The sequence below is a fragment of the Molossus molossus genome, unplaced genomic scaffold (assembly GCF_014108415.1).
Source record: "Molossus molossus isolate mMolMol1 unplaced genomic scaffold, mMolMol1.p scaffold_m16_p_15, whole genome shotgun sequence".
NCBI classification, from domain to species: Eukaryota; Metazoa; Chordata; class Mammalia; order Chiroptera; family Molossidae; genus Molossus; species Molossus molossus.
Genome location: NW_023425350.1, coordinates 74,402,252 through 74,417,395, shown reverse-complemented (window position 1 = coordinate 74,417,395; position 15,144 = coordinate 74,402,252). Strand labels below are relative to the sequence as shown.

The following is a 15,144-nucleotide window of genomic DNA, read 5'->3' as shown; positions in this document are numbered from 1 at the left end:
AACACATCGAGTGGTCGCCATCCGCACAACCAACCAGGGCCGGGGACAAACTGCAACCGAGGTACATGCCCTTAGCGGGAACTGAACCCAGGTCTCTCCGGACCGCAGGCCGATGCTCTAACCGCTGAGCCAAACCGGCCAGGGCTGGAAAGTGTTCTGTTAAGGACACTTCTGAAGTCCTAAAATTACTGCTATACATGTCAAGCTAATGAAACATTTATAGCATGGGCATTAAATCAGTACAATGCTGGAACCGCCCCAAAAAGGTATAGTAAATATTTAATGTAGTCCAGCAAAAACACTTGAAAATGTAACACTAATCTAACTAAAACAAAAGAAATCATCAGGCAATTCTGCTGGACCTAATGTACTATATACATAAGTGTTAAATGAAAAATATGTGCCAAAGATACAAAGATAAACATGTATTTATCTCAATAGCGTGGTCTAGCCCTGGCTAGTTTGGCTGAGTGATTACAGTATCAGCCCATGGACCAAAAAGTCTCGGGTCCAATTCCAGTCAAGGGGACGTACCTTGGTTGCGGTTCAATCCCCAGCCCTGGATGGGGTTGTGAGGGAGGCAGCCAATCGATGTGTCTCTCTTGCATAAATGTTTCTCTCTCGCTCTCTAGCTCCTCCTCCCTCCCTCCCACTCTATCTGAAAATCAGTGGGAAAATATCCTAGGGCAAGGATTAAAAACATAAAACAAAACAAAACAAAACAAAAATGCCTGGTCCACTAGGGGAACAGATATTAAAACAATCTGAGTGATCACCAGTGTACTGACAGAACTTAGTAGAAGATGTCATGAGTAATAAGAATCTAACCCCGTGTTTGATTACTGACAGTTTCAAGCCCCAAAATGTCCCTTTCACCTTATGCTCCATATCTGGGCAAGCCAGTAAGAAAGCCTGCACACTCTCCCTCCTGGATCCAATGACAAGTTCAAACCATGCAAGGCCACCCCAGCCTCCTCCCCTAACCACACTCAAAACAAAGTCAGTCTCCTTTCTCAAGCCATTTTTTTTCAGACCTGCTTCGTAGCCTACCCAACTCTCCCCAGAAAGCTTTACTATGTTGAGCCTTTTCATACCCTCTCCGTGTGTATGCGTGTGATGTCATCAGTCTTGACATCTGGACCAAATTTTGGGTGGAGATCCATCCCACTTTTGTGAGTGGACAAAACTCCGTGGAAGCAGAGAGAAGAGAGCTTCTACCTCTGCTGGAAGACTGGGGAAGGCCTGCCTCACAAAGGACGGCTCTCCTCTACAGCAGCAAAGGTCTTTAGGGATTCAACAGGCCAAGGAGGTTGTAACTGACTTCAACTGGAGTAGCTGCCCACTGTAAGGTTTCTGTTCTCTGGGTCAAACATGAGGACAACACCTGAAAGACATGTCCACTACCAGCCCCGCCCCACCCCCATCTGACTGGTCAGGTAGACATCTGCTCTAAGCCAAGGTGATCGCTACACTCCTCTGAGAATTTTCAAACTAAAGGAACAGAAGCTTTTCTTCCTTGATGGAGGGAGGCTACAGAATGCGAGTCTGAAGAGTGGTCAGTGACTCTGTTATCACTGTAGGAAAGAAATATAGATAGTGGGGAGAATAAGCCAATGTAGGGAGGCAGAAATAAGAAACACAGCCCTGGCCGGTTTGGCTCAGCGGTTAGAGCATCCGCCTGCGGTCCTGAGAGACCCGGGTTCGGTTCCCGCTAAGGGCACGTACCTCGGTTGCAGTTTGTCCCCGGCCCTGGTTGGTCGTGCGGGTGGCAGCCACTCGATGTGTCCCTTTCACATCGATGTTTCCCTCTCTCTCTCTTCCTCTCTCTCCCTCTCACTCTATCTGTACAAAAAATGGAAAAATGTCCTCGGATGAGGATTAAAAAGAAAAAAAAAAAAAAGAAACACAGAGAGGAGTCTTGGTGACATGGAATAATGTGCTTCCTATTGTCTCCACGTCCCAGCTGCATTTCTGACCTTCCTGCAGATCTGTTATGGTCCTCAGTATTCCTTCTAATATATGCTCATTTCTACCTCAACTAGTTTTAGATTTGTAACAGGGGTGAAGAATCTTTTTTCTGCCAAGGGCCATTTGGATATTTATAACATCATTCGAGGGCCATGCAAAATTATCAACTTAAAAATTAGCCTGCTATATTTGGTCAGGCTAATTTGGTGAGGCGTATGATGTTAGCCGGTCCTGATTTCACGGGCCTTATAAGGGCCCAGCCCCCACCTCTGCCTTAGAACCAAACAACCATAACACTGACCAAAGCAGAGGAATCAAAGTCAGTCTGTAATTATTGTTAATTGTCTTACAATAACAGTAATGGTACTGTAGTTATGTAGAATGTCCTTACATATGCAAATGTGTGCTGAAGAATACAGGAATGAAATATTGTATCTGCCACTTTCAAATAATTCAAAATCAACAAAAATAAGAAGTAAAATATGGCAAAAATGTTCATTATTAAATCTGGGTTAATAGTACATTCATCATCTATTCTTTATGCTTTTCTGACTACATAAAAGCTTCCATAAAAAATTCTTTTTATATGGGAGGCTCTTAACGTATGTGTAACATGCCTAGAGCTTAGAAAGACCAGGTATTTCAGAATATGGTAAGTAGTTCTCCACAGGTGTTGTTTATGGTGGGGTGGCATATAAGAAAGGTAAAGAACAGATTTGATGTTAATATATTTAGCATTTATCCTGAAGACATTAGGAAACCATTAAAGGACTTTTGGGGGGAGGAGAATACAGGAAACGACATAATTTTGATTTTAGTAAAGAGATTCCTGTATTGATACTATAGATCATAAACTGGAAAATGGCAGGCATGTGGTCACAGTCTAGATAAACGATGAATGCCTGAATTAGGAAGAGAAGGGTGAGCAGTGAAGGTTGGAGAAGAGCAGACATGAAAAACTGACAGGATTTTGGTAATGGATTTGGTGGGAAAAGGGATGGGGTGCTTTGAGAAACATGAAGGAATCCAGGAAGCTTCAAGATTCAGACTTTGGTGACTGGTTGACACCATTCACAGAGACTGGAAATACAGAAGAACAGGACACACTGAGGTTAAGGTACTGTTGTGGACGAAAGGTGAGTGGTGGGGGGGGGGGCGGTAAGGGGGAGTATAGACTAAAAAACCATAGGCACACACCAAAGGTTTCGTGAAAGAGATCACCTCGTAAGAAGTGTGGAGCTGGGTGAAAAAGGCTGAGGAAACAGAAACAACCACAGTTAGAGACAGACAGAGAAACAGAATCCGGAAAGAGACTAAGAAAAAAGAATCTTAGGCACAGGTGGAAAACACAAAGAGTGGTTCACAAGTATAGAGACAAAGAAAGAGTTGAGAGGGAAGAATAGGTCAGCAATGCCATGTACTGTACAAGAGATCAAGAAAGCAAGACTGGCCTGGCCAGTGTGGCTCAGAGGATTGAGCATCGCCCCATGGACTGAGAGGTCCCGGTTCAATTCCTGGCCAGAGCACATGCCCGGGTTGCGGGCTCAATCCCCAGTAGTGGGCATGCAGGAGGCAGCCGATAGATGTTTCTCTCTCACATCAATGTTTCTAGCTCTCTAAAAAACATCAATAAAAAAATATTAAAAAAAAAAAAAAAAAAGCAAGACTAGTTAAGTGTCATTTAACAAAAAGACCTGAAGTTGGCAGTTCCATCCCGGGTTGACTAACAGTTTGACAATATGGTCAAGAGCACAAGTTCTTTCCATTTTTCTTCTCTGTCAGATAAACTTTGCTTACTTTGTCCTCAGGCTAGCACTTCTGATTGATTACAAGATGGTTGCCATAGCACCCGAGGAATCACATACAGACAATATACAGCAAGGGAGATGGGTATTTCTTTACTGTATCCATCTCCTTTTTAGAGTGAAAGAAATCCTTCCCTAGAAATCCTTTAGTAGACCAGACCTCACACTGTTAGGTAGAATGGGGTCACATCCATCCCTGAAATGACCACAAACAAGAAGAATGGGATTATTACAACTAACATAGATTAATATGATTTACTCCTGAGAAGGGTCACCTTCTTAAGGAATGAATAACTGAAAACACGCACACACAAACACCAAACAAAAAACAGGGGTTCTAGCAACAAAACTGGGGCGGGGGTAGATTGGTGACTAACAGGCATAAAGATAGGCCATTCTATACTAAAGTATTCTAAATATAACTCTTTTTCCATTTAATAATATTCATTTAAGAAAGAGCAGGGATGCAAAAAAGTCAATAAAGGAAAAAAATTTCAATCGACTAAGTTTTATGCTTCTGAGGGTAAAAAATAAATATACTTTAAGAGGATATGAGCTAACCATGTCTCTGATTTCCTTTAGCAATTACTTTCTGACCCAATGATAATTTACTTTCTGTAAAGAAAACGAACCATTTGTTTCTTCTAAATCTACTTTCAAGTTTACATAAAATGAACTTTAGCTCTAAAAATGCTAGGCAAATTCTTTCATTCATATCCCCTCTGATTTTCTAGTTAAAAGTTCAAAATTTAAAAACCTCTGCTTACATCCATGAGGTGTTTCTTCTATTTGGGAGGTAGGTCATTATTGAAAGGTTGAGGGACAGATACTTTGAAAGAAATTCCCAATTCCAAATCAGGTACTTATATACCTAAAAATTTCTTATCTAAAGAGATGCATGAAATTTACAAAACTCCCTCAAAAAAACAAAAAACAAAAAAACAAATTGAAGTGAGAAAGAGTTGAATATAACTTTTGAAACAACCGATCTAGAATGGTTAGTGAAGTTTTTCAAAGTAAAAAAACTGTTTCAAACTAAAAATGCTGTACACTGATCTCCTCTGTCTCACCTGCATATATGCTCATATACCCTCGTACTGACAATGCCATGGTCTTAGGATGGAATTCATCAGTTTTTATGCTGATCCATTCTAACTTATCAGAGGGGCACTACTCTAGTAGTTCTATCATTTAAGATGCTCTTTTTATCCACCTGCTAAATTGGGTTGAAACCAAATACTGTTGAAGACTTGTTTTCCCTTTAGTGTATATACAATGTGCAAAACCCGAGACCCAGAGGTATGAGGTGAGCCAGAAGTGTAGTTTGAGGAAGTAAGTCTGTAGTTGAACAAAGTCTGTCTTTTAAAAAAAAAATGTTTCTTTACTGATTTTAGAGAGAAAGGGACAAGGACAGAAACACAGAAACATCAACGAGGCAGAACATCAACTGGTGGCCTTCTGCATGCACCCCAGTGGAGATTAGGCCCACAATTTGGTCATGAGCCAAGAATCAAACCGGCGACCTCTTGGTACAGTAGGTTGACGCTCAACGACTAAGCCACACCAACCAGGCCCAAGTCTGTCTTTCTGTGGGATTTGCTTCTGTTTGCCCTTCTGGGATGGTGATATTATTATTAATTTGATGATGTATAAAAGTTTGTACTTTAGCCCTGGCTTGTGTGGATCAGTTGGAAGGGCCCTGTCCCAAGCACCGAAATGCTGCTGGTTGGATTCCCAGTCAGGACATATGCCCAGATTGCAGACTCAATCCCAGTCAGTAGGTTCACACAGTAGAGCAGTCAGCTGATTTTCTCTCTCACATCAATGTATCTCTCTTTCTCTCTCTCTCACTCCTTCCCTTCTTCTTTCTCTAAAATCAATTTTTTTTTTTTATCCTCACCCACCCAAGGACATTTTCTTGTTTACAGAGAGTGGGAGGGAGGGAGAGGAAGACAGAGAGAGAGAGACAGAAAGAGAGAAACACTGACGTAAAAGGGACACATCGAGTGGCTGCCACCCACATGACCCAACCAGGACCAGGGACAAACTGCAACTAAGGTATGTGCCCTTAGTGGGAACTGAACCCGCGTCTCTCTGGACTGCAGGCCAACACTCTAACTGCTGAGCCAAACTGGCCAGGGCTAAAATCCATTTTTAAAAGAATCTGTACTTTAAAAACATATGTATCACTCTGGAAAGGTGGCTCAGTTAGTTAGGAGCAGTATCCCGTACAGTAAAAAATGGGTAGTGGGTACGATTACTAGTCAGGGCACATATCTAGGTTGCAAGTTCAATCTCCAGTTGGGGCGCATATGGGAGGCAACCAATCAATACTTCTCTCCCACAGTCTCTCTTTCTTCCTCTATCTCTAAAAAAACAATGAAAACATATCCTCAGGAGAGGATTAAAAAAATAAAAATAAAAGCATATGTATCAAACAAATAATATATCCTTCTATATCCACAGAAAAATTTAAATAATAAAAATGGAAATCAAGTGCTAATCAGAAGAGGTAACCTATAAATTTTATGCTGCTTCTGAGGATAAGAGTCTCTGAAACAAACTCAAATATGTGAGTAGTTTTCAAACTTCAAAAGTTAATATTATATGTTAGGATCATAATATGACTTATCATTTGCAAAGAGCATTCAACATCATTTGTTTCTATGGTAACTTGAACATTAACTTTCTCATAGAGATAACACAGGCAAAAGGTATGACAAATAAAGAATAAAGTATATACAATAGTATAAAGAAAAATTAAGGTCTGAACATTTTAAACTTACTGTTCATGGAAATCCAGCATTGGTGGTTCAAATCTTATAGGTCTGCAATTACCGCGGTACAGAGATATACTGTAAATAAAAAGAAAACAGAATAAGAAGCAATTCCTCAAATAACTATTTCCCCAAACCAAAGTCAGACACTTACACATTATCACAAGAAAGTATCTCCAATTGATTCCAAAATGGCGGCAGAATGAATGGAAGCTACACAGACCATCACCCAAGACCAAATTGGAATTACAACTAAAATGAAGACAAATCATCATGGAAAAGCAACACAAAAGCAGCTCGTGAAGACAATATAATCAGGGACACTGAACAGATCCTGAACAAACTGCGGAGGCACGAGGTGGGGGTGCTGGCATCCCATGGACAACAGCAGTCTTAGCTGTGAGCAGAGCCCTTGGAGTTAAAATCCCAAGCGGCTCCAGAGAACAAAGGGCCAGGACAGAGCACTAGATTGGCTACAGCCACTCACTGTGGGCTCTGGCAGAAGGGAGAGTGGACTGGAATGGAACTGTGTGGGAACACTTGGAATTTAGAGGGTGCTCAGAGGCTTTGCTAAATTGCAGCCACGCAGGACAGTGGCCAATCTTACTCCTTCCCAGGTCCCTGGGGAGAGGCGGCAGCCTCTCCCTTGGAGATTCAACCCCACCCAGGGGGTCCAAGGAAATGCAAATTGAGGTTCATTAACAACCAGCATCTGCCCCACCCTCTGGAAATCCTCTTAACCAAAACACCTGACAAAGTTTTTCATCCAATTGAGAAACCAAGACTTTTCAAGTAACTTCGACTAATAGCCTCCAGGCAAACAAAAATCTACAGGATAACTGAACTATTGCTAGGCTTGCATAGCTACCCAGGTTAAGTTAAGACTTGACAGTGGTGTTTAACGTGGGTCCTCCCACACTCATCCAAACACAGTAGGTGGAGCCACAAACAGCGGAACACCAACACACACAGGGAAAATTTGGCAGGCTCCAAAACCCACAGAGATAGCCAAAATGGTGAAACAAAGAAATAAATCCCAAATAAAAGAACAAGAGACCTCTACGGAAGATGAGATAAATGAAATGCAGTTAAGCAAGTAATTAGAGATAGAGTTTAGAGCCATGATCTTGAGGATGCTCAACAGCATGAGTAAAGATGTAGAAGCACTGAAAACCAACCAGATGGAAATGAAGAATGACATAGCAGAAATAAGAACACATTGGAAGGAATAAACAGAAGAGGAAAGAAAGGTGAGGACTGGATCAGTGAATTAGAAGACAAGGTAGAAAAAAATCAACCAACCAGAAAACCAAAAGGAAAAAAACAATTAAAAAACAAAAAGATAGCTTAAGAGTATTGTGGGACGCCCTGGCTGGTTTGGCTCAGCGGTTGGAGCGTCGGCCTGCGGTACAGAGAGACCCGGGTTCGGTTCCCGCTAAGGGCACGTACCTCGGTTGCAGTTTGTCCCTGGCCCTGGTTGGTCGTACGGGTGGCAGACACTCGATGTGTCCCTTCACATCGATGTCTGTCTCTCTCTCTCTCTCTCTCTCTCTCTCTCTCTCTCTCTCTCTCTCTCCCTCCCTCCCTCCCTCCCTCCCTCCCGCTCTATCTGAACAAAAAATGGAAAAATGTCCTCGGGTGAGGATAAAAAAAAAGAGTACTGTGGGACAACTGGAAATGTAATAACATTCACATCATAGGAGTCCCCGAAGAAGAAGAAAATGAGCAAGAGTTAGAGAATATATTTAAAGAAATAGTGACAGAAAAATTCCCTAATTTGGTGACGGAAGAAGGTATTCAAGTTCAAGAAGCACAGAGAGCCCCAAGTAAGAAGAACCCAAACAGGCCCACACCAAAACACATAGTAATCAAAATGCCAAAAATTAAAGACAAAGAGAGAATCCAAAAGGCAGCAAGAGATAAGCAAGCAACAGGTTACCTACAAAGGAACCCCCAGAAGGCTCTCAGCAGACTTCTCAACAGAAACAATACAGGCCAGAAAAGAAGGGCATGAAGTAATCAAGGTCATGAAAAACAAGGATCTGAATCCAAGACTACCCTACCCAGCAAGGTTATCATTCAAAATAGAAGGTCAAATAAAGAGCTTCTCAAACAAAAAAAGGCTAAGGGAATATAGTAGCACCAAACCAGCACTGCAAGACCAGCACTAACTACTGCTGTAATTAGTAGAAGAAATAAGAAAAACAGAACCACACTAAACAAAAATGGCAATAAATAAGTACATATTAATAATCACCTTAAATGTAAATGGATTGAATGCTCCAATAAAAAGACAAAGAGTAGCTGATTAGATAAGAAAGCATGACTCATCTGTATGTTGTTTACAAGACACCCACCTCACAACAAAAGAATCACACAGGTTGAAAGTGAAGGGATGAAAAAAAATCTTCTGGAAAAATATCTTCAAAGCAAACAAAAAAGAAAAAAAAAAGGTGGCATGGAAATAGTAATATCTGATCAAATAGATTTCAAAACGAAGGCCATAACTAGAGACAAAGAAGGCCACTACATAATATTGAAATGATCTATCAAACAGGAAGATACAACCTTGATAATCATATATACACCCAATATAGGAGCACCAAAATATATTAAAAATCTTCTGGAGGACTTCAAAGGAGAAATCAACAGCAATACAATCAGAGCAGGGGACTTCAACGCCCCTCTGACATCATTGAATAAATCCTCTAGACAAAAAATTAGCAAGTAAACAGAGACTCTAAATAAAGCACTAGACCAAATGAATTTAATAGATCTATAGAGAATTATACCCCAAAATTGCAGAATTCACATTCTTCTCAAGTGCACATGGGACATTCTCAAAGACAGACCACATGATAAGACACAAACTAAATCTCTACAAGTTCAAGAAGAATTAAATCATATCAAGCATCTTCTCAGATCACAATGACATGAAACTAGAAATCAATTGCAACAAGAACATACAAAGATATTTGAAAACATGGAGGCTAAATAGCATGTTATTAAACAATGAATGGGTTACCAAGGAGATCAAGGCAGAAATTAAAAACTTCCTGGAAACCAATGAAAATGAACACACTACAACACAAAATCTATGGAATGCAGCAAAAGCAGTTCTGAGAGGGAGGTTCATAGAACTCCAGGCCGACCTCAAGAAGCAAGAAAAATTTATAATAGACCATCTAACCTCACAACGTAAAGAACTAGAAAGCAAACAAAAAGAAAACCCCACAGCAAGTAGAAGGAAGGAAATAATAAAGATCTGAGCAGAAATAAATGACATAGAGACCAAAAGGGAAGGAAAAAAAAAAAAAAAAACAATTCAAAGATCAATGAAACAAAGAGCTGGTTTTTCAAAAAGATAAACAACATTGATGGACCCATACCTAAACTCATAAAGAAACAGAGAGAGAGCCCAAATACACAAAATCAGAAATTAAAGAGAAGTAACAACTGACACCACAAAAATACAAAGGATCATTAACAAATACTATGAACAATTATATGGCAACAAATTCGACAATCTAAGCAAAATGGACAAATTTCTAGAAACACATAGTCTCCCAAAACTGGACTGGGAAGAGATAGAAAACTTGAATAGACCAATAACAACTAAGGACTTTGAAGAGGTAATCAACACTATCCCAGCAAACAAAAGCCCAGGACCAGACGGCTTCATGGGGGAGTTTTACCAAACATTCAAAGAAGAACTAACACCCATTCTCCTCAAACTATTTCAAAAAATTCAAGAAGAAGGAAGACTTCGAAACTTGTTTTATGAGGCCAGCATAATTCTAATTCCAAAACCAGAAAAAGACACTACAAAGAAAGAAAACTACAGGCCAATATCCCTGATGAACATAGATACCAAAATCCTGAACAAAATACTAGCAAATCTTAATCAGCAATACATCAAAAAATTATTCACGATGACCAAGTGGGATTCATCCTAGGGATGCAAAGCTGGTACAATATTCGTAAATCAATAAATGTGATACACTGCATCAATGGAATGAAGAATTAAAACCACATGATCATATCAATAGATGCTGAAAAAGCATTTGACAAAATCCAGCATCCATTTCTGATAAAAACACTCAGCAATGTGGGAATAGAAGGATCATATCTCGACATAATAAAGGCCATATATGAAAGACCTACAGCCAACATCATACTCAATGGGCAGAAACTAAAAGCATTTCCCTTAAGAACAGGAACAAGACAGGGATGCCCACTTTCACCACTCTTATTTAACATAGTACTGGAAGTCTTAGCCACAGCAATCAGCCATGAAGAAAAAATAAAAGGAAAGCAAATTGGAAAGGAGGAAGTGAAACTGTCATTATTCGCAGATGACATGATATTATACATAGAAAACCCTAAAGACTCCATCAAAAATCTACTAGACTTAATAAATGAATTTGGCAATGTAGCAGGATACAAAATTAACGTCAAGAAATTGATGGCATTCTTAAACACCAATGATGAACTCACAGAAAGGGAAACTGAAAAAACAATCCCAGTTACCACTGCGGCAAAAAAAATTAAGATACCTAGGGATAAACTTCACCAAAAAAGTAAAGGACCTATTTGCAGAAAACTACAAGATACTGAAAAAGAAATAGATAAAGATATAAAAAAGGGGAAGCACATACCTTGTTCATGGGTTGGAAGAATGAACATCATGAAAATGTCCATATTACCCAAAGCAGATTTAATGCAGTCCCCATCAAAATACCAATGACATATTTCACAGAACTAGAACAAATACTTCAAATGATTATATGGAACGAAAAAGATCCCAAATAGCCACAACAATCTTGAAAAAGAAAAACAAAGTAGGTGGGATCACAGTACCAGATATCAGGTTATACTACAAAGCTACTGTAATCAAAACAGCCTGGTACTGGCACAAGAACAGGCATATAGACCAGTGGAACAGAACAGAGAACCCAGAAATGGACCCAAGACACTATGCCCAATTAATACTTGACAAAGGTGGCAAGAGCATACAATACAGACAGCCTCTTTAATAAATGGTGTTGGGAAAATTGAACAGCTACATGCAAAAATATGAAACTAGACCATCAACTTACACTATACACAAGAATAAACTTATATGTGACTTGTGAATCCATAAAAATCCTAGACTAAAAAAAATGTAGGCAACAAAATTTTGGAAATCATATGCAGCAGGATTTTCACTGATACATCACCTAAGGCAAGAGAAACAAAGAAAAAATTGAACACGTGGGACTACATCAAAATAAAAAGTTTCTGCACAGCAGAAGAAACCACCATCATAATGGAAAGGGAACCCACTGTATGGGAGAGCATAACTGCCAATGATACAACAGATAAGAGATTAATTTCCAAAATATATAGAGTGCTCATTCAACTCCACAAAAGGAAGACAAAGAACCCAATTAAAAAATGGGCAGAGGAGTTAAATAGACACCTCTCCAAACAGGACATACAAATGGTCAAGAGACATATGAAGAAATGCTCAACATCACTAATCATCAGAGAGAAACAATTTAAAACAACAATGAGGTATCACCTCACACCTGTCAGAATGGGCACCATCAACAAATCATCAAACAACAAGTGTTGGTGAGGATGTGGAGAAAAGGAGACTCTAGTACACTGCTGGTGGGAATGCAGACTGGTGCAGCCACTATGGAAACCAGTATGGTGTTACCTCAAAATATTAAAAATTGCTATTTGACCCAGTGATCCCACTTCTAGGGATATACCCTAAGAAGCCTGAAACACCAATCAGAAAGAATATATGTATCCCCATGTTCATAGTAGCACCATTTACAATAGCTAAGATCTGGAAATAGCCCAAGTGTCTATCAGTAGACAAATGGATAAAAAAAGCTGTACATATACACAATGGAGTACTATGCAGATGTAAAGAAAGAAAGATCTCTTATCCTTTGAGATGACCTAGAGGGACCTGGAGAGTATTATCCTAAGCAAAAGAAGCCAAGCAGAGAAAGACAAATATCACATGATCTCACTTATTTGTGGAATATAATGAACATAACAGTCTGAGGAATGGGGTAGTCCCAGAGATGTGGAAGTAGGGTACCGACTGACCACCCTCAGAAGGGGGTGGGGGGTGGAAAGAGATAAACCACAGAACTTATATGCATGTATGCATAACCGATGGACATGGACAACAAAGCTGGGGACGGGGTGGGGGAATGGGGAGGATGTCAGTAGGGAAAAAAGGAGAAACATCTGTAACAAAAATAAATAAAAAATAATAAAATAAAATAAAAATAAAATAATTATTTGATGGGTACTAGGGGAAAAAAGTAAGTATCTTTAAGAAAAGTTAAGTCTGATGTTTCTAGGAACATGCATTACTTTTTTTTATTAAAGAATGTCGGTAAATGTGTGTTTTAACAAAATTGAAAAAACAACAACCCAACAATAACAAGGAATGTTTTCCCTATTGAAAGGTAATACAAAAACAGAAACTGTTCAGGTAGACTGAATGTTGAAATTTATTTGGATGATATAGTTGATAACAATATACCTTAATATACTCACCTGAATGTTTTGATACATGCACAATGAACAATAAATAGAAAATACAATATACTTAGCAGACAATATACATAAAGACAATACCATGATCACACTGAAACTAGAGTAGCAAAGCAACTAAACAAAAATTAATTTTGGGACAGGTATTTCCAAGAACTGAAAAATCTTAACTGGAGAGTCTGGAACATACTGATCTATTACATCCTGGCCTAAATATTTGATTATCATTTCTAAGTATCCCATTTCATACTAGTACTACCCACTAGAACAGGTTTCGGAATAGCAAACCTCCTAGACATCACCACAACCTAACGGCGATGCTAAGCATCAATGACCTGGGGCAGGAGGAGCCCACATACCTCCAGTCATCTGTTTATATACCAAGAAAGTCAGAAATTCAGTCAGCCACTGAAGTTTCTCAATAGTCCATGTTTATCTTTCTGTTGCATTTTAAGAAATGATGTAAGAACAAAATTCATTTTGTGAGACAACTATTTTCATCACCACCATAATTCACAAGAACACAAGTTTCAAATGATACAGCAATTTCATTCAAGGAACAGAGAAAATACATTAGAAATAGATAACAACATAGAAAATATGTAGAAAATTTAGCTTTAACTCAATTCTATAAAGATTATATAGTCCAAGAAGTGGAATAATTGAACTAAAAGCACTAAAATCCAAAGGTGTTTTTAGCTCTATCAATTAAGAGTAATTCTCTGTGCTACTTGATAATCCCTCTACATATGGTGAACAGAAAATATGACACACACATATTTTGGAAAACACCAAAGATAAGATTATACTTTATTAAAGCAAAAAGCTAAAGATGCTGTGACAAAGAAGACACAAGTTCTCACAAGAGAGCTGCTACAAAGCAGCAAGAGGTACAGAATCCACTTCCGATTTCTGCCCTTCTTAGATATGAAGTAACAAGGACATTCTGACTCCTTAAAAAACAAGAATACTACTGATCATTTCACTGGTTTTAATAGTGTGAAACCCAAACCTGCACCAAAATATTAATCCAATCAAGGGGAAAAGCATAATGCGTAAATGTGTATAACAACACTTTAAATATAAACACTGACTTGTTACATGCTAGATATAAAAAGGATATTAAGCCCTGGCCGGTTTGGCTCAGCGGTTGGAGCGTTGGCCTGTGGTACAGAGAGACCCGGGTTCGGTTCCCGCTAAGGGCACGTACCTCGGTTGCAGTTAGTCCCCGGCCCTGGTTGGTCGTGCGGGTGGCAGCCACTCAATGTGTCCCTTCACATCGATGTTTCTCTCTCTCTCTCTCTCTTCCTCTCTCTCCCTCCCGCTCTATCTGAACAAAAAATGGAAAAATGTCCTCGGGTGAGGATAAAAAAAAAGATATTAAGATAACAGTTTTTTTCTCTCACAGAACTGAGTCTACTCCCCATATTGCAAATGGAAATACCTAAAGTGGCCAAAGTTAAAAATAACTGCACACCCCAAAATTCAACATAAATATACTGAATCCTATGGGCTGTCTAGTGCAGAGGCTACGAGAACAAAAGCAAAGAGCCTGTTCCAGTAGGGGTGACAAAAGTGGAACATATCAGGGAATGATGTGTAACATACAAAGACAAATTACACACAGCAGGAACAGAGAAGCTGTTCGAACTTGAGCTGAAACCTAATGGTGGAGGTCTGGGGAGAGAAAGTAGGATGTACTTGGCATGTTGAGGAACAAGAGGCTGATGTGGCCAGAGAACAGGAAAGGAAGAGGAAGAGGAAGGAGCTGGGATCAGACAGGTACAAAGGCCAGGTCTCCTTGTAGGAGTCTGGATTTTATTCTAAGTGTAAGAAAAAGCCTCTACAGTGTTTTGCAAGGAAGTTACATGATCAGACACGTGTGAAAAGGCTAATTCTGGCTGCTGTGTGAAGAAGAGACTGTAGCACCTCCAAAGTGGAAGCAGAGAGGTAGGTGCAGTAGTCCAGAAAACAGGGGATGTAGCTGTGGACTATGTGATTGCAAGGCAGGGTGGTAAGAAGTGGCTTTT

At 39.6% G+C, this 15,144-nt stretch overlaps 1 protein-coding gene across 2 annotated transcripts in view; it reads right to left on the bottom strand.

Moving 5' to 3' along the window:
* The window catches only part of TMEM131 (transmembrane protein 131), a 266,720-nt gene that overhangs the window by 132,615 nt on the left and 118,961 nt on the right, over positions 1-15,144 (bottom strand). For both annotated transcript variants that reach the window (XM_036262183.1, XM_036262185.1), the window contains exon 4: positions 6,560-6,628. In XM_036262183.1, the coding sequence (XP_036118076.1) occupies positions 6,560-6,628 (69 nt within the window). The remainder of the gene's footprint in view (positions 1-6,559; positions 6,629-15,144) is intronic.